Source organism: Quercus suber, unplaced genomic scaffold, assembly GCF_002906115.3.
Source record: "Quercus suber isolate HL8 unplaced genomic scaffold, Cork oak 2.0 scaffold_48, whole genome shotgun sequence".
Taxonomy (NCBI): Eukaryota; Viridiplantae; Streptophyta; class Magnoliopsida; order Fagales; family Fagaceae; genus Quercus; species Quercus suber.
The window spans coordinates 1100684-1119115 of NW_027069513.1; the positions used below are offsets into that span (position 1 = coordinate 1100684).

Here is an 18432-nt window from a genome sequence, read left to right on the forward strand (position 1 = left end):
TATTTAAAAATATATAATTAAATAATTCCAATTTCCAAATATACCGTACAATTATAGAGGCTTCTATATTTTCAATTTTGTACGTCTACCCCCTAAATCCAGTTGGCCCTACAAGCAACAATATGGGCTTAATACATGGCTTACGTTGGGTTATGTTAACAAATACAACAATATGTGCCCATTTGTTTATACTCCGTCCAGCCCAAGTTATTGAAGGCAAGATACAGAGCAGCCCAATATTTTTAAAATTTAAAATTTAAAATAAAATAAAAATAAAAATCCGTGTCCATTATAGTCCCAAGAACCAGATAATATCATTGCCTACCAATAGATAAAAATAAATAACCCAAACACCCAGCAATTAAGGAATCGCCAGCCAGCCAGTTATCAATAGCAAGTAGAGTAAAAAAAAAAAAAAAAAAAATCATATGGGCTATAAGTGTCTCAGGTAGCTAGGTTGCCCAATTATGTGCCCATGAAATGGAAACCTCAATAATAATTGTGCCATCCCTATAAACAAAAACTGCTGGATTGGAACAAGAAGCAGATATATGCATGCAAAATTTCCTTTTACTGCTTGAAATCTTGGATCGATCAGTAAACAAACAGATCCAACTTAACACCAAAAATAGTCGTAATAGAAAGAAATACACAAGGAATAACAATTAATTTATTTCAAAAGATACAGCAGTACCCATGTACCCCAACAGAGAACCTTATAAACAAACAGTAATATAGCTTTACATGCCCTTTCATCACTTGCACCATTTTGATTCCACCAAAAAACTCTTACCCTGAAAGACAGACTCGTAAAACACCTACAAAGGCAAACAAAGCAAAGAAATAAAGCAAAACATAAAAGATAAAGAAACTGATCATTTCAGATCACTAGCCCACAAAGGCCTAGTACTCTCTTTTTAAGGCCTCAAACTTCATGTCTTCACTTCAGTACCCCTACGCTCCACTGCCTTCTTGGGCTCTTGCTGTAACCTCTCTTTCAGTTTCCTGTGCTTTTTCCTTCACATTCTGGCCCATCTCGTTAGCTCTCTGACAATGACAACCAGCCGTATCCTGCACGCGCCGCTTTGCATAATCCATGTGCTCCGAGGCCCTTGTTTGACGGAGATAGTTAGCTTTCCAAGACAGTGAAGAAAGCCCTGTAATTCCAAAAGCTCCTGAGGTTAAAAACCCAGCCACGACTAAGCCAATGACTATTGCTGCTGGGAGAAGAACTGGGCTGAAAATCACAAGCAGTGGGGTTGAAACAGCCAGGCCTATGAGTGACCCAACAAATGTGAGACCAGCAAGGAAGAGAAGAAAACCACCAATGGGTAAGAGAGTCACAACTGCTAGTACTATTGAAGTTGAAGGACCCTCTTGATTATCTTCAGAGAACATGCCTTTCATGGCATCACCGGGGCGTTGGTGGTGTTTCTGTTGTGGTTGATGGTGATGTGGCTGGTGGATCTCAGCCATTGTTTAGAGGATGTTTTTTTTTTGGTTTGTGGGATTTGCAGTGTTTTCAAAAATTGTGTATTGAAGAGGTGAGTGAATGAAATGGAGCTAGGGGTTTGAGAGTTTTAAGGTGAGGGTGGGTTAAGCACGTGGAGGTCAGTGAGTACACTTGTTCGATGAATGGGGTATTGCATGGGAAACATGTCGTCGAAGATAGATTTTGTTGTTGGTTTCTGATGGGTTTGCTGATAAAATTGATGATGCTTCTGCAATTTTGGAGCTTTGTGGTTGTGCTTACCGGCTCACCGCCTAGTACATTGAACCGTATGATATGGATCAAAAGAATCCAGAAGAGGATTTTTTTTTTTAGAATCCAGAAAAAGGAGGTGATAAGAGAGAACTTGGATGTGTAAATCTAAAATGTGATGTTGGTGTCTGACAGACCTAACTAGCTCTTAGCTGCATCAATAAATTGAAGAGGTGCAATATTATCGACAATGTACCAGTCATCCTACAAGAAAAATTCACACATCTAACTTAACATTTGAGATGAGATAGTAATCAAATCTTTTGATATAAGATAAAAATTTTAGTAAATTCCAATGTAAGTATATATATACGTGAAACTCTTTCTTAAAAGCTTGAATTCTAATCCTTATTGCCATATACTACAAGTACATATATTCATAGAATGACTATCATCTACGTCAATGATACGTGATAGTAAATAATAGTACTCAATCTTGATATTGAATTTTTTACCAATTTTTTCACATTTTAAATAAATGAGTGAGATATGAAAAATTCAAAAATTTTTTTTTTTTTTGGGTGCTATAACATGATCGTAAAAACAAACATTGGTAAAATATCGAAGAAACCTTCAATGTCAAGAGACTTTTTTTCATAGAGTAATGCTACTCACTGAAAACATACAATTGAAAATTTCACCTCCTCTCATAAGCTGTCACGTCACCTAGGCCCCACCACAATGCACTTATGAATAGGAGTGAAAATTTCGGTATATTTTTTCGCATCATCAACGACTGAAAAGCTAATTTGATTGCTCTACAAAGCCATTAAAGTATTATTTGAAGATCTTTTACTTAAAATTAAAGTGTTTGATGGTAAAACTTTATTTAAAGTAAAATGAAAATTTTTTATTAAAAAAATGAAAAAATAATTAACTTTTTCCACAATTTTTTAAATTTTTTTATAAAAAAATTTATTAAAATAAATGATTAATGTGATTAACCTTTTTAAAAAGCTTAAGGGATTTGTTGGCATTTGAGCTCGCAGGCCAGGCCTAGTAGACGCAGCCCACATGGGCAGCCCATTGCCTTAAGAGTTTCGATGTGCACACTATGTAAGTGCACTATTCCCTTTATTTTAAACACACACATTCAGATATTTGAACGGAGGCAAACATATTCTCTTCAGGCTCTCACTTGCCCTAGGGTTTCATTATTAAAACTATGGGTCTTGGCCTGTGAATACTATGCAGGAGAATTCTTGAGGCTCCTATATATAGGCTGGCAAGCCATGGACCTTGAACATAGGAACATGTTATTATATCCTTATCCAACATGAATGCTCTAAGCCTCTAAGCTGTTTTGAAGCTTGATTTGTGTATGTTTGGTCTATTCATGAACCTAATTTTTTTCATAGAGTAATGCTACTCACTGAAAACATACAATTGAAAATTTCACCTCCTCTCATAAGCTGTCACGTCACCTAGGCCCCACCACAATGCACTTATGAATAGGAGTGAAAATTTCGGTATATTTTTTCGCATCATCAACGACTGAAAAGCTAATTTGATTGCTCTACAAAGCCATTAAAGTATTATTTGAAGATCTTTTACTTAAAATTAAAGTGTTTGATGGTAAAACTTTATTTAAAGTAAAATGAAAATTTTTTATTAAAAAAATGAAAAAATAATTAACTTTTTCCACAATTTTTTTAATTTTTTTATAAAAAAATTTATTAAAATAAATGATTAATGTGATTAACCTTTTTAAAAAGCTTAAGGGATTTGTTGGCATTTGAGCTCGCAGGCCAGGCCTAGTAGACGCAGCCCACATGGGCAGCCCATTGCCATAAGAGTTTCGATGTGCACACTATGTAAGTGCACTATTCCCTTTATTTTAAACACACACATTCAGATATTTGAACGGAGGCAAACATATTCTCTTCAGGCTCTCACTTGCCCTAGGGTTTCATTATTAAAACTATGGGTCTTGGCCTGTGAATACTATGCAGGAGAATTCTTGAGGCTCCTATATATAGGCTGGCAAGCCATGGACCTTGAACATAGGAACATGTTATTATATCCTTATCCAACATGAATGCTCTAAGCCTCTAAGCTGTTTTGAAGCTTGATTTGTGTATGTTTGGTCTATTCATGAACCTAAACAAATATTCTCATGAGGCTCAAGCTTGGGTCTTTAAAGCTTTTTAGAAGCTTAAACTTGAGCTAGATTTGCTTGATTGATTAAAAGAACAGAAATTGATCTCTTCATAACCCCCACCTTACCTCACATTTGATCAAAATTGGGTACACTTCAAATGATCAAGCTTCAACTCTGTAGACGTGATATATCCAATTTAGCCTCACTTAGTCACTTCCTGCTCTTTTGTATCAAAAATTCAAATGTTATTCTATCTTTTGGTTTGGCAAATCATTAAATTAGAATGAATAATAATCGAATCCTTTCAATTAAATTCTTCTGGGCTTGAGCTGACTTGCTTGAACCATCAATACTATGGTTTTGGGTAAAGCTTGGGGGCTCAACGTTACTATGTTAGAGCCCACCATAGTATGTTTGCATAATTTACTACGTCCCAGGTATTCCATGTGGGCTGCTTTTGTGTAAGTTTTGGCCCAATGTGAATCAAATATTTGAGGAATTCGATACTTGCTAAAAAATTAAAAAAGTTTTGAAATGTCACGTGGTGAAGTATTAGCTACCTAATGAATTTGATGTAGCCTGACTGACACAACGTCTAGTGATAATAACATGATGTAACTCTCATTGTTAATGTTGCCTCTTTGTCCAAAAAAGAGAATTTTCTGTCTCTTCTCTGTAAAAAGCAAGCGGAATTTGAGTTGAACAGAAAAAAGAATATTGCTTAGAATTCCGATGGAAAGGCCGTATTCCCAGAACTGAAGAAGAGAGGAAAGTATTCAGCAAAAAAAAAAAAAAAAAAGAAGAAGAAGAAGAAGAAGAGAGGAAAGTGATTTAAAAAAAAAAAAAAAAAAAAAAAAGAAGAAGAAGAAGAAGAAGAAGAGAGGAAAGTGATTTATTTATATATTTTTTTATAAATAAATTTCCAATAAATCATGTCCACTCTTCCATCATGGCAATGTGTTTAATCCCACAGCTTCGACCTAACATTTTTGTTAGTGTCCACTTCAAAACAACACGAGTCTAATTCTAAATTGTTACTTTCATAAGTAATTATTCTGGTTCCTACGGGCAAATCCTCAAATTTTAGCTAGTTAATTTGTAGTGATTGGATTTGGCTAAGGACAGGAGCATAATTTGCGTATCACGTTTAACTTTTAAGCCTCTCGATCTCAATCTTATCAGGAAATATGCAAGGAAAATGTATAGGTGAGAGAAACATTGTCCATAAAAAAGATGAATAAATATATGGCTATAAATAATTTATTGTTATTGACCTATTTAAATATTTGTTATATAAAAGTGCGGCCTAAGAAATGAGGTTTAAAAAAGTTATATCTCTATATTATTTTCATGTTTAAGTGCTTTGGTAAACGAATACTAATTTGTCAAAAAATACGGCCTAGTTAATAATTAAGAATTAAGGCATTACTCAAAAAGAAAAGCATATGCATTTCTTTTTAAGCAGTAGTATGAGTGATGGTCATTTTCATTGAGTAAGAATAACCTTAGGTCTATAAACACTTTGTGCACGCATGATTAGATCCCTCCCTCTCAAGTTCAGGGGTCCAAAACTAATCAGAATGTGATACTTATTATTGGAACAAAATCATAATCTTATATCTTCCTAACAAGATCCTTGTGTAATATCCTCTTATATAAGAAATATGTATTTGACTTCACGAAAGATTCCTCAAAGGCAGAGAATATGTCTTTAAAAAAATGGATTATTTCTTTAACCCATAATCTTGTGTTTCTTTATAATCGCATTGATGGCAACGATCATGGCAATAATCATTGGCAATCTGACGAAAACTACTTTATGTATAAAATATTAAGGCATTTCTATCATAAAAGAATATATAAAGCAAAAAATATGAGAGAATCACTGGTTTTTGGCCACATAAAACTTGTTTTTAGAACTTGTGCATGTGTCCTGGTTCAAAGACCTACCTTTAGGTGCCAGTTTTTAAAGTATGGGATGATCAATTGATAAAGATTAACAATCTATGTTCATGAATCCTCTAGTTGAGTATGTATATGTATATATCTAGAAGTTGTGAAGTTTGAAAAGCATTGATATTACAAATTAAACATGAAAAAAAAAAAGCATATCCATTGCTAGATTTGAGTCATGATGCACTCGCGGCGCACAAATTTTTTGATGCATGTATATCATTACAATCAATATTGGCATGATTAATTGTACAATTTGATCATTGGATCTGACTTTTTCTTTGATTTAGAACCTAACTCATTTTCTGCTTTCTAGATATGTTTGCATTATCATATGCATAAATGTTTGTTTGACTTAGTTTTCTCAAGGGAGCAACGTACTTTTCAAATATCTTCCCCCCTTTCAATTCATAATCGAAATTAGAAATGGATTCAAAATGTCCTTGATGATAGAAAGAGAAAAATTAGGTAAGGCATAAATTAACGAGTTGTTTTCATGTGGGAATACAATGACTTGGGCCCATTAGCTTGTCAAAAAGAAATAGGAGGACTAGATAGCTAGTAAGGGGCTTGCTTGGAAAGGAAACCAGCAAGTCTTCCTCTTTGGTTCTCTCTGCACTCCCACTGAGTTTTGTGTTCCAATTGCACTTTTTTTTTTTTTTTTTTTAACTTTAACCTCAACCCTTAGTCCCACATTTTACAAGCACTTAACTTGTAAAGTAACCATAGCGTCAAAGATGTGCATTAATTGTCCCAATTTTACCTTAAAATGGTGAAGTAAATAATTATGTTAGTAAGGGTTATTAAAAATATTTACAATACATTAATTTTAGAAATTGAGGTACATCAATTATTAAAATGTAATTTAGATATTTAATACATATTATGTTATTGAATTAACATAAATCACATTCATTATTATGTCAATTTGTAAGTGTTATGCAATAAAATTGATGATAGTTTTAGCATCTTCCAACGCAACTAAAACAGGTTTTTTTTCTTAAATATTTTTTTCACCTTTTTGAGATAGGTAGAATGTGGAGGAGAAGATCTGCTGCATATAAGACACTATAAAATATGTGATTACCACTTAGCTAAGTTTATTACTTAAATCTAAAGTATTGTCCAGTTACTCTTAACAAAATTTTAGATTTTTCTTTTTCTTTTTAATTTCCTGAAAAATTTAGTCACACACAATTTGATTGGCCTCTTAAGTTCTAATCTTGGCGGCGTTCCCATATTTATGAAGGAAGGACCATTTGACCCAAAGGTTAATTATTGACAATATTTTAAATGTTTCCAATAAAAAAATTTTATTCCAAAATCTAAATGCCATAACAATAACGAGTCACTTTAAATTCAAATATGGCATTTGCATCATTTTGGGTATGTTCTACCGTACGTCACCGTGGGTGTAAATGATGAGTAATATGCACCTATTATTATAGGTTTGAAAAGTCTATATAAGAATTTCCTGAAAGATAATTTATTTAATTGAACCATTAATTGGAGAAATCCTATGTACGTAGTCCTACATTGGTTCAACTTTTTTTTTATGCTTTGAAGCATCTCTCTTTTGTGTGCGTCTTCTATCACTGTAAGAATTCAATTTGAAAAGCCAATTTCCAAAGTAATATCAAGAAAATCTCTCTTGAAAGAGAACAAATGTAGTATAAGGATAGTAATAAATTTTTTTCTCACTGTTGTTCAATAGATAACTTGTCCCCCACCTCCCCCTTTCCTAGCAAAAAAAAAAAAAAAAAGAGATAATCTTCTCTATAGTATTGTCACTATATTCCAATACCATTTAGACTTGTTAAAAAACAAAATTAGTGTGGTTAAATCATCCCACTTGATATATAGCCACAAAGAAATTGAAACGAAATATAGTCCCCACTGAGAGTTTCATGTGTACTAGTAAATCAGTAGCACATAAAAGTACTCTTAATTGGTGATAAGAACAACAGTGACCTTGGGCCCAATAGCATGCAAAGACAATAGTTGACAATCATGGATTTAGTTTTATTTCACAATTGCAAGATGAAGGGGGAAAAAAAGTAAAAATAATTTTTTCATTCTTGAAGTATAGTCTATATTTTGTTTTCTACATATTTGAAAATATTTCCTTGTTTTTTCATTCTGTCCACTTTTATTAAGCTTTTTTGTTAGAGTATTTAATAGAATATATATAATATCATCAAGATTCTACTTTTTTTTTTCTTCCATCATACATATGGACAAAATTTAATGGAAGAAAATAGAAAAAATAAATATTAAATATTTTAAATTTTCAAAGAGAAATAGAATTTTTTTTGCCCAAAAAATAAAGGCAAATAGATTTTTAAAAAAAAATATTTAAAGACAGATATTGAGATTGTTTATATTTCATGAAAGAAAAAAAAAATAGTAGTAAAATATTCAAGAGACTTATTAGGATTTTTCAACCATACTTAATCTAACTAAAACTATCCAACCTAAATCAACTCGATTTTGCATAATGGCTTTTGAGTGGAGTTGTGATGTGCATGCCTTTATGTTAAAATCTCTTTCCCTCTCCCTTGTGTGTGTGTGTTTGTTTCTCAAAAAACATTTGAGTGAAACTTCAAAGAGTAATGGGTTTTAATAAATAAAACCAACTGGATTTGGGTCAAAATATTGGGTTTTGATATAAATTCATGAGTAGAACTTACCTTAGAAAACTAGCTGGTGAGAAGAGAGTGCTTAAGAGCTTATATACACATGGTTAAACTTGCATTTAAGCCATGTGGGATACTCGAATCGTAACATATATACCATCATGCTCCATAGTCGATGACACTGACTTGACAGTAGCCTTTTCTCTTTTTTTGGTGGCTCCACTCACCTATATATTAGTTATTCAATGACTTAGAAAAAACATTTTAATTTAGTCTCTAGGTCCCCCTCTCTAAGATTCGACCATAAAACCATAACTCATTTGATTTGGGTCAAATGTCAAGTTTTTTTATGCAAACTTATGGGTAAAACTTATCCTAGAAAACTAGTTTGCGAGGAGAGGGTGCTCAAGACCTTATATACATATAGTTAAATTTGGATTTAAGCAATGTGAGATACTTGAATCATAACATATATACCACCACGCTCCACAATTGACATCCATGACAGTTTATTCAATATGGTGACTTTGATACTAAATAATACAAAATAACCTATGGGCAGAACTTACTGCAGCTTGCAAAGAGAGGATCTCTAAGGGCTTATATGGACATGCTTAAGCTTGCACTTAAGCTATGTGGAATACTTAATCCTAATAGTTTCAATCAAGGAAATCCAACAAACCCAACTTAATTTCTTGATTGATTTTTAATTTTTATGCCATTTACGTGTTTGTATGTTATTCGCTCTTCAAATTTTTCACTCCTCGTGATTGATACTTCAATCACCTTATTTCCATTCCTGTCCCTATTTGATTAGCTCCCGAAGTATCGTAGAATTTTCCAGTGTTTTAAACACTTTGCAATGCGTGCATATAGGTTTTGTACAACAACTATTTGATTTGGGTAACTCTAATAGATAGGGAATTAAAATTAATGGACAAAAACACTCATATTTACTTTTATAGTGAAAATGTGTTAAATTTAATTTAACTTTACTAAAAAAATTACATCAATGTGATTGGTTTTTATATTAACAACATAAAAAAAAAAAAAAAAATCAATTACTTCTTTATTTTTGTTTAAAAGATAACATATCAATATGTAATATTTATATAATAAAATTTGTAGAATTATTAACATCGATCACTCTTTCACAGTTTAAGTAATTATTAATATATATTGGATACCCATGGAGTATAGCTAATGGGTTACTCCATACTAATTATAAATTAAAAAAAAATCCATTTCATATAAAAATCAATAGGTTAAGCATATAACAAAAATTTACAACAATTTCACACTCCTAATTTTCCTAGCACTTCACACATGGACCATTGAAAAAAAAAATTAATTTCTGATTTTTTTTTTTTTTTTTTTTTGGTGGGATAGGAAAATTTCGGATTGAATGAAAACCATTGAAAAAAAAAATTAATTTCTGATTTTTTTTTTTTTTTTTTTTTGGTGGGATAGGAAAATTTCGGATTGAATGAACCGAAGTGTAAGATGACAGAAAAATCAAAACTATTATAAAATTATTGTGAATTTTTATTTTATATAATCCTAACTTTATTGTATAAAAGTATGACATATATAAAGTCATCATGAATATTTTTTTGGGTAATGTAAATTGCTTTTGTTAATACCAACTACCACATCAACTGTACTCTATTTGTTGAAGGATATAAAAAGCTCCAATTATATACACGCCGTGCCATGAGTTGTGTCAGTGTAACTGTTGTACACTGCTTACTTTAAATATTGGGAGGGAGTGTAGAGTCCCTGAACATCAAAAACATCCAACCTAAAAGAAACAAATCCAAAGTCCCTTCTCCCTGGATTTATTTAAACCACACGAGGGTCTTAAAGCATTTCATGTGGGGGCATCAAATAGGACCATCGATCCTGTATTGGCCTGTTGTGTTTGTCCTTTGAAATAACACTTCTGCCTGCCTTGTTTACCTGCTCTTTGCTTCTTCTCCACGTTTGTACAGAGAAGAAGGTTGATGGGTTTGATAGATTCTGAATTATAGGCAGTAACTATTGCAACACTCAGAGAAAAAAGCCCCACAATATATTCAGAAAGCCATGCTTCTTTGCTCTGAAACCCAACAGTAAAGTAAATATCTTTTTTTTTTTGGGGTAGAAACAGTAAAGTAAATATCGCTCCTTATATTTTTAGGGAAAAGTATGTGGACATGACTTTGTGAAAGTTTGAGTTACATACTTACATGTTACTGTATTAAATTGTGGCGAATAGTATGGTAAAGTGTGTGGTTGTAAAAAAAAAAAAAAAAAAAGTATTTTTATATAGCTAAAATTAAGGAAGTTGCAATATTTGTTTTTGGAAGATATGGTCGGGAAAAGGAGATCAGATGATTAGATTTGATGCACCAAAATTTCCAAGAAAGAATAAGGGGAGGCTTTTTTGTGATCTCGAGGAAGAAGGGTGAGAGAGAGAGAGAGGTGATGAATTGAAGGACAGTAGTGGATGTGACTCCCACTGGGAACTTCTGGCAGACCCAGATCCAGAGAGCCATCCTTGTGAGAGAGAGAGAGAGAGAGAGAGAGAGGATTGAGAACAGTTTTAGCTTTACTTGATTTTATTATGTGTGTGTAATAGTGTTTGTGCATTTGTGTGTCTAAGAGAAAGAGAGAGAGAGACTGACAAAAGTGAAGGAAGAAACAGTAGCTAGACTTTGGCCTGTGTTTTATGATTATGATAGCTTTGTACTGCAGCAGATTGTAAGTTTGTAAGGATCAAATGAATCTAAGAGAGAGATAGAGAGAGAGGATGAAATGAAAAGAATTAGACAGTCGAAGAATTTAAGGATAAAACACACACCCCCCTTCTCTCTCTCTCTCTCTCAAACTCAGTCTAATCATATACTTCTCTTTAGCTTAAAGCTTTTAATGATAGAATGACGGCTTTGAAGGTTTGGATGCAATCCTTTTTTCTGGGAGTAAAGAGAGAATATGCTACTGACCTTGACAGACTATTTTTTTAGTTTTAATATTAAACCCTAACCCTATTTATCAGGAAAAAGAAACCCTAACACTGGTTTTACCCTTTTTATTTGTTGAGTGGTTGGGGTTTCTAATTAGTTCTAATTCATATTTTAGAAAGGTATGCAGTTAAAAAGCTTAGGAAAAGGTAATACACGCTTTTATTGAGCTCCACAATATCTTAAGTAACACATGCATGCATTAGAGTACTCAGTAAAGTATATAGACACATAAGAGTGTGTGTCACAGAGAGAGAGAGAGTTTTATATTAGAGTAACTTTTTGTCTAAGGTTTCACTGTTTTGTCTGGAGAGTGTTGGAGGATGATAATAGTGAAGGGGGTGAAGAAGGAAAAGCTGAAAACCCAAATGGCAGAATCAACTTTATTGATCGGAACCAATGAGGACAGGAACGTGACTGTGTGACTCACTGTTTTGGATATTTGCGTCTATGAAAACAAGAGGTGGAGCTGAGTTTCACAAAAAGAACTATATAACTTTCAGGGAAAACATATTCAATTTCTATCAGAGCTACAAGATAAAAATAATAACAACAATTCAAAGAATTTTGAATTCAAGCAAAGTTCAAAGATACACTGCAATTCATACCATCTTTTTAATTTTTAATGACCAGTAACAGTAGATGTTTTTATTGAAAAATAGATATATAAAATTTTTTTAAAAGAAAACTTTATAGAGGACCAATGGTAGGTTTTCTACTCTGAAAATATCAGTGATTTACCATCATAATCATTCTTTTAAGAAGAAAATTACAGAGATAAATGAGAATCAATATAAATTATATGGTCAAGTAAGTGCAACTTGGAGTTGAATTGAAAACATAACAGTGGTCCTCAAGAACAAAGTAGAAACAAAGGTGAGAATATATAGGGTAAAAGAGGACTATGTCATAGACTTAGGCTAGAGAATCCTCTTTTAAGATCAACTAATATATGTCATTTTATTATTAAACATAAACAGTTATGACAAAATAACATGTTTAATTGGCATGCGCATGCCTTGAGTTGAACTTATAATGACACAATAAGAGATCTAATTCATAGCCACACTGTCTCTATGTTTTACAGTCTTATTTAGGTTCCAAATCCCACACTGGAACACCCATAAAGCTAGGGTGCTTAATACTTAAGTTCTTGGTTTTATAGCCCACAAAATAAATTACTAGGAAAATATATATAAGAAATACTTAAGTGATCTAGCTAGGAGAGTACTTACTCCATGTGCCACTAGCTAGAAAACCAAACTAAATATATATAACACCATACCTAGAGGGTACTTCTTCAGGTCATGATGCCCCTAAAGAGAGAAAACCCTAAATGGGAATTCCCCATTTGTGAGTCTTAACTCTTAGTTCACATATGTCCTTCTCCTCCTCCTTCATTCATATCCCCAGAAGGGTTATCATTCCATGGAAGAGGATAAGAAAGAGGGAAAGAAGGTGTTTGATAAAATGTCCCTCCTGCTTCATTACCAATTCTTCTACTAAATTCAACTGGCCTTGCTGCTCGAGGAGGCATTGGTTGAACTGGGTTATTGACAATCCCATGTGGTGGTGGTGGAGGCAAGGATGTTGGAATGTCATTGCAAGCAAAGCGTATTAAATCAGAATTAGCTGAATCAAGTTCCTTTTGCAGCCTTTGGACTTGTCTCTGAAGAAATGAGATAGCACCAACACAGCCATAAACTGGGTCCCTTATTCTTGCCTCAGCCTCATAGGCAAGAGAATTCACTGCATCCTCTCTTTGGTGAGGGAGAAGCTCATTGAGGAGCTTAGTCACATTGCTTGCACCAAAGATCTTGTGGACATTGGCAAATTTCTGGGGCTCCTCTGGTGGGAAATAAGGTGCAAAGATACAACCTGGCATGCATTTTCTCCTCAAGAACTTGCAGGCAGCACAGGGAGAATTGTAGGAGCTGGATGAAGCCATTTTCAACTGCACCAAGATAATTAAACTAAACCCATTAAGAATTTTTTTGTGAGTTTTCTTTTTGTCACTTTAGATTAATAAATTCCTTTATTTATTTATTTTTAAATTAAAAAATAATATTAATCTTTCCCTGTGAGTGATTGCTTTTTTATTAGATTTCAAGTAGAATTCAATGGCAACTCTTGTTTTTTTCCCCTTCTATTCTTTCTGTTACATTAATAATCTTACTTATTGGAGTCAAACAACTTCTGTTCTAGGGTTATCCAGGATAATTTTAATTAGTGAGGAAAATTTAGCAAAACAACTTGGAATTTTACATGCTTTCTATAGTTGGACCACAACAGCCAAGTCTGAGTCACAAAAACCTATAAATTTAACAATAATTTGAAGAAATTACTGAGAAACCACCTCTCTCTCTCTCTCTCTCTCTCTCTCTCTCTCTCTCTCTCACACACACACACACACACACACACACAGATATTAAGAGACATGCACACCTGCTTGGATCAGTAAATTATCTCTCACTTCCTGATCACTCTGATAAAATCTTTCTTCCTTTTTCTCTTTCAATTTTTAAGAATTTTAACTATAATTAACACTCTACACACAACCATATTTCCCGGGCCTTGTACTTGGTTCCTTAATTTTTGGTTTCCAATTGTCTTTTCTTTTAAGTCTCTCACTCTAAATTTGGAAGAACTCAGTAGCATGTGCAACTATATTTAGAAAGTAACGATACCCTTTAGAAAATTTCTTGAATATACATAGGATCTGAGTGGTGCAACTTAGTAGAATTTTGCTCACACAACTTAGCTTTAATAAGGTATATGGAGTATGAACATAGCAAAGCCCTAAACAGAGGGATCTAGTATCTCTTTAGACTTTAGCTTACCCAAAAAATAAAAACAGGAATAGAATTAGTAGCACAGAAAAGGAATAAAGAAGCTACATATGTTTACCTGTTTGTGATCTAAGTGATCCTTTGATCAAATGAATAAAAAGGGAAGTACCTTTTCCCTTGCAAGAGCTATTTCAAGAGCTGTTCTTTGTCCTTCCAAGATAAAAGTAACCTTAACAAACCAAAGATGTGAGCATTACAGATTTGTTAAGTTTAGCCCTCAATGGGAAAACCCTAATTGGAAGGAGGCAGAGAGAGAGAGAGAGAGAGAGCTGCAAATTCAGTGACAAAAAGTAATGGGGGATGAGGAGCAAGGCAAAGAGTATTTAGTGGATGGAGAAGGGAATGGAGGCAAAAGACAAAGGTAATAAATGGAAGGTACACTAAAAAGAATAATGACTATGACCTTGCATCTAATAATAATATCAGAGAGTGGGGATGTCTCCCATTCTCATTCCTTCCCATTCTCATGCATTGACACAGCAGGTAGTTTTTAACTTTAAGAAATATAAAACTGATTAACCATAAACTAATAGCTTTAATCAAAATAGGACTTTTTGTTGCAATATGCACTTGTATTACAAAATGAAAAAAGAAATAGTATAATACCTTACGTATATGATTAAATACAAGTAGAAAGGACTAACCAATGACTCTGTGACTTAATATTTTAGTTGCATGTCTTTAAGAAAGCAAGATCTTTTATCCACTATTTTACTTTCACTATATGTAATTCATGTACATATTTTAAGTCAATTTTAGATAATGTGATAGTGGATACATCTTTAAATTTGTAATTTTTTAATCTAACAAAAAAATAATAATAATTGAGATGATCCTTTTCTGGTTCAAATGCATATCGAAAATAGGACCAACAGAAACATAAAGAAAGGAGTGGCTAATGGGTATAGAAATAACAAATCATGTTAACTACATCATAAAAATTTACATAATCATTTATGAAAGTCAAATTAGGAACGTTTGATCGTTTCATTAATACATGGAAATAATGCACAGCCCAAATTTATGTATTGTTGCTCAAAATCAAAGTAGCATATCATAGGCAAATAATCTCAAGACCCATTCTCAAAACGTTTTTATGTAAAGCATTAGTGAGATCTTTGCAAGCCATATAAGTTAATACTACCCCTTCAATCTTAATAGTTAGAGATTAATCACTATCATCGGTGTCCATGAATTGCTCATATTCTAAATTAAGGAACCATCTATTACACTTACTGGTTCATGCATGAAAGAAAAAAAAATGTAACTACTATGATTTAAAACCAACCTCATGATTAAGGAACTTTTATTAGAAAATCGTTCAAAAGTTCTTAAAACCATACTTATTTTCATGTAAAAAATTATTATAGAAATTAAGGTGGATTAATACATGAATTGTTAAGAAAAGTCGCTTAAAGGTGACATGATAAAAATCCCGGGGTTCAAATTTTGATAAACAAAAAAAAAAAAAAAAAAAAAAGTCTAGACAAGAATGAAAAAGATGATACCACTCACGCCACAGGAATCTAGCGGGTATACAATTTTCTCAACCATATGGAAATCATTTTAACATATGTTGAAACCCTAACATTCTGCAAGTATATATCTTTTTCCTTTGAAAAAGCTAAAAGCAAGCCTTGACCACCAACAAAACCAAAAGCACATAAAAGAAATAATGGTAGACCAATGCACCCTAAAGGAGATGGAGCGGGAAGAGAGACAGACATGAATGAAATCTCAAAAAGATGGACATGTTGCTTTTTCTGAAGTTGTTTCTTGTGAGACATGAACATGAACATGTGGCAGATTTTTACTAGCTAGAATGACAAGAAATCTTCATAAATAAGAGACACTTAATGCTAATGGCGGGGTTTCTCTTGTACTTCTTTCAATGATGGTTGAGAAATGAAGGATAACAAGCACTGATTGAGCAAAGCAACTCCTTCAACTTTTAGACCAAGAAAAAAAGGATTTTGAAATCAAGTAGGAACCATCAATTCCAAAAACTTGAAAAAAAGTGAGTGAACAACACACTAATTAACAAGTACAAAATCGATTAACAATTTTGACTAATCTTATAATTAATTAATCACGTGTTCAATATTAATGCGTGTGTGTGTGTTTTTGTTTTTGTTTTTGTTTTTTTTTTTTTTAATAGCTTTTGTTACATATACTTTAATTACCCTTATTTTTTTTTTTTTTTATTTACAAGTTCGAAAATCTGTTATAAAGCAGAATGATTCAATTGTTTAGCCTGGCACTTCATAGATCTCATTCTGATCAATTTGATTGTGGGGTTTCTTTTGCACCTACTCCTATCAAAATCAAGTTAAAAAGTTAAAACCTTAATAGCAAGATTGTTTGATTTGAAATAAGAGGACATAAAGTTTTTATAGGTGATTACTACTAGCTAGACTCAAAATATGTCCTTTTCAAACAAGGGTGATTTGTTAAGTATTCTTTTTTCCCCTCCCAATATTCTTATTATTTGTTTGTGTGTGTGTGGGGCTATAGAGCTTACTTACTCGTATGCTGAAACTGGACAAAAATACAATTTTATCTCTAGTGTAAAATTTGATGAACATAAAAACAAGCATTCTTTCTAGTGTATTTTCTTTCCTTAATTAATTTGACAAATAAACAGGATCATTATAAGTGTTCTATACTGACACGTACTGCCTCCCACAAACAAAAAATTGATAATTAAGACTCGCATAATGGGGTATATTACAGGAGCAAAACACACCATATTTGACCTAAATAATCCACTAATGAAAATTGATAACAATGACGAGAGACATTTCCTTACGTGTTGTTCTCTACAACACCACCCATTCATGAAATATCACAAACCCTCCTAACAGTTGCAACTTTTACCATAGGCTGTAATTAAGTATCTGTTCACCCAAGGTCACAAAATTTTACATTGTTATGATTTGAAACTAGTGGAAGCAAATTCACACAAACAATAATATAAAACAATCATACAAGGCAATATTTTTTAACTTGATTTGACCAATTCTAAGCCTACATTCACAGGCAACACCATCCAAAATCCTCAGTCAATATAAATTAGATCCACTTTCAATCAAATCACACAAACCAAATTCACAAACTCACATAAGCATAAACAAAAACTATCACATACACAAACCTTACAAACATAAACTCAATCCCAAAATCTCAATACATCCAATAACTCTCTCAAACAACAATAGATCCACTCAAAATACTCTTCGAAAAAACTTACTTTATGTTTTTAATTGTAAGAACCTTCTCCTCTCCCCATGTGTGAGAAGACCCTTGGGCAAATATAGAACTTTTTGCTACAATACTTTATTTATAAGGTTATAATTTTATTTCTTGATGGACTAAGAATGCCCAATTACTTCTTTAAGAATTAGGTTTAGTCTAGCTCAAAAGTTTTAGTCTAACTCAATAGGTTTAGACATTAGGTTTAGTCTAGCTCAATAGTTTTAAGAGTAACTAAAATAAGACATTAAAAATCTGTTCATAGTTAAATGAGATATTTACTAATACATGGTTTGCAGGGTTCGTATCAATGGTGGATCCAACTTTGTCGTGATGGAGGTGACATCATGATTGTGACATGTGCATGGCAATGTAATTAATAGGCTAACAAAGGTTATGGTAGTGTCATTGATCACTGAATTGGTCAAGGTTATGACTTATGATGGCAGTTAGTTGCGGTAAATAATTTGGTAAAAAGTTAAATCTCACCGCTTTATGAAAAAAATTCTAAAGAACATATATATTGGTGAATCTTCATAATTGGTGAATCTTAAGCCCCACTAAAAGAACAAAATTTTATTGCTTGCTGACTTATTGTGGGTAAAATGAACTCTGTTGTAAAAGTGGGTAGTTTTATATTCATATATACTAAAAGAACTGTACTGAAAAGATTCTTTAAGGCAGGTTTGGCAAAGAGTTCATTGGTGAAACAAGAAACCAGTGGGTTTTTGCTTTCATTTAAAGCAATGGCTATCAATTACGTGATGGCTTAGGAAGGATTTGCAATTAATACACAATTGTGCCCATAAGAAAATATATTACTCTAATATTGTTGCCTTCTAATTAAAAATATAATCAAAAGCAACCATCTAGGGAC

General features: G+C 32.7%; 2 protein-coding genes across 2 annotated transcripts; both read right to left on the bottom strand.

Moving 5' to 3' along the window:
- Positions 1-648: 648 nt before the first annotated feature.
- LOC112035673 (oleosin Cor a 15) lies at positions 649-1557 on the bottom strand. The gene has a single exon (XM_024068501.2). It carries the CDS (start codon positions 1474-1476, stop codon positions 955-957), a length of 522 nt encoding a protein of 173 aa, XP_023924269.2. The 5' UTR covers positions 1477-1557; the 3' UTR covers positions 649-954.
- Positions 1558-12403: 10846 nt separating this feature from the next.
- On the bottom strand, positions 12404-14691 carry LOC112035674 (LOB domain-containing protein 25). Its single transcript, XM_024068502.2, has 2 exons — positions 14362-14691; positions 12404-13408 (listed from the first exon to the last, which is right to left on the bottom strand). Exon 2 carries the CDS (start codon positions 13400-13402, stop codon positions 12827-12829), a length of 576 nt encoding a protein of 191 aa, XP_023924270.1. The 5' UTR covers positions 13403-13408; positions 14362-14691; the 3' UTR covers positions 12404-12826.
- Between the last annotated feature and the right edge of the window lie 3741 nt (positions 14692-18432).

Bases quoted from the DNA above. Each gene is read 5' to 3' on its own strand.
- LOC112035674 (XM_024068502.2), bottom strand. From the start codon at position 13,402: ATGGCTTCATCCAGCTCCTACAATTCTCCCTGTGCTGCCTGCAAGTTC.
- LOC112035673 (XM_024068501.2), bottom strand. From the start codon at position 1,476: ATGGCTGAGATCCACCAGCCACATCACCATCAACCACAACAGAAACAC.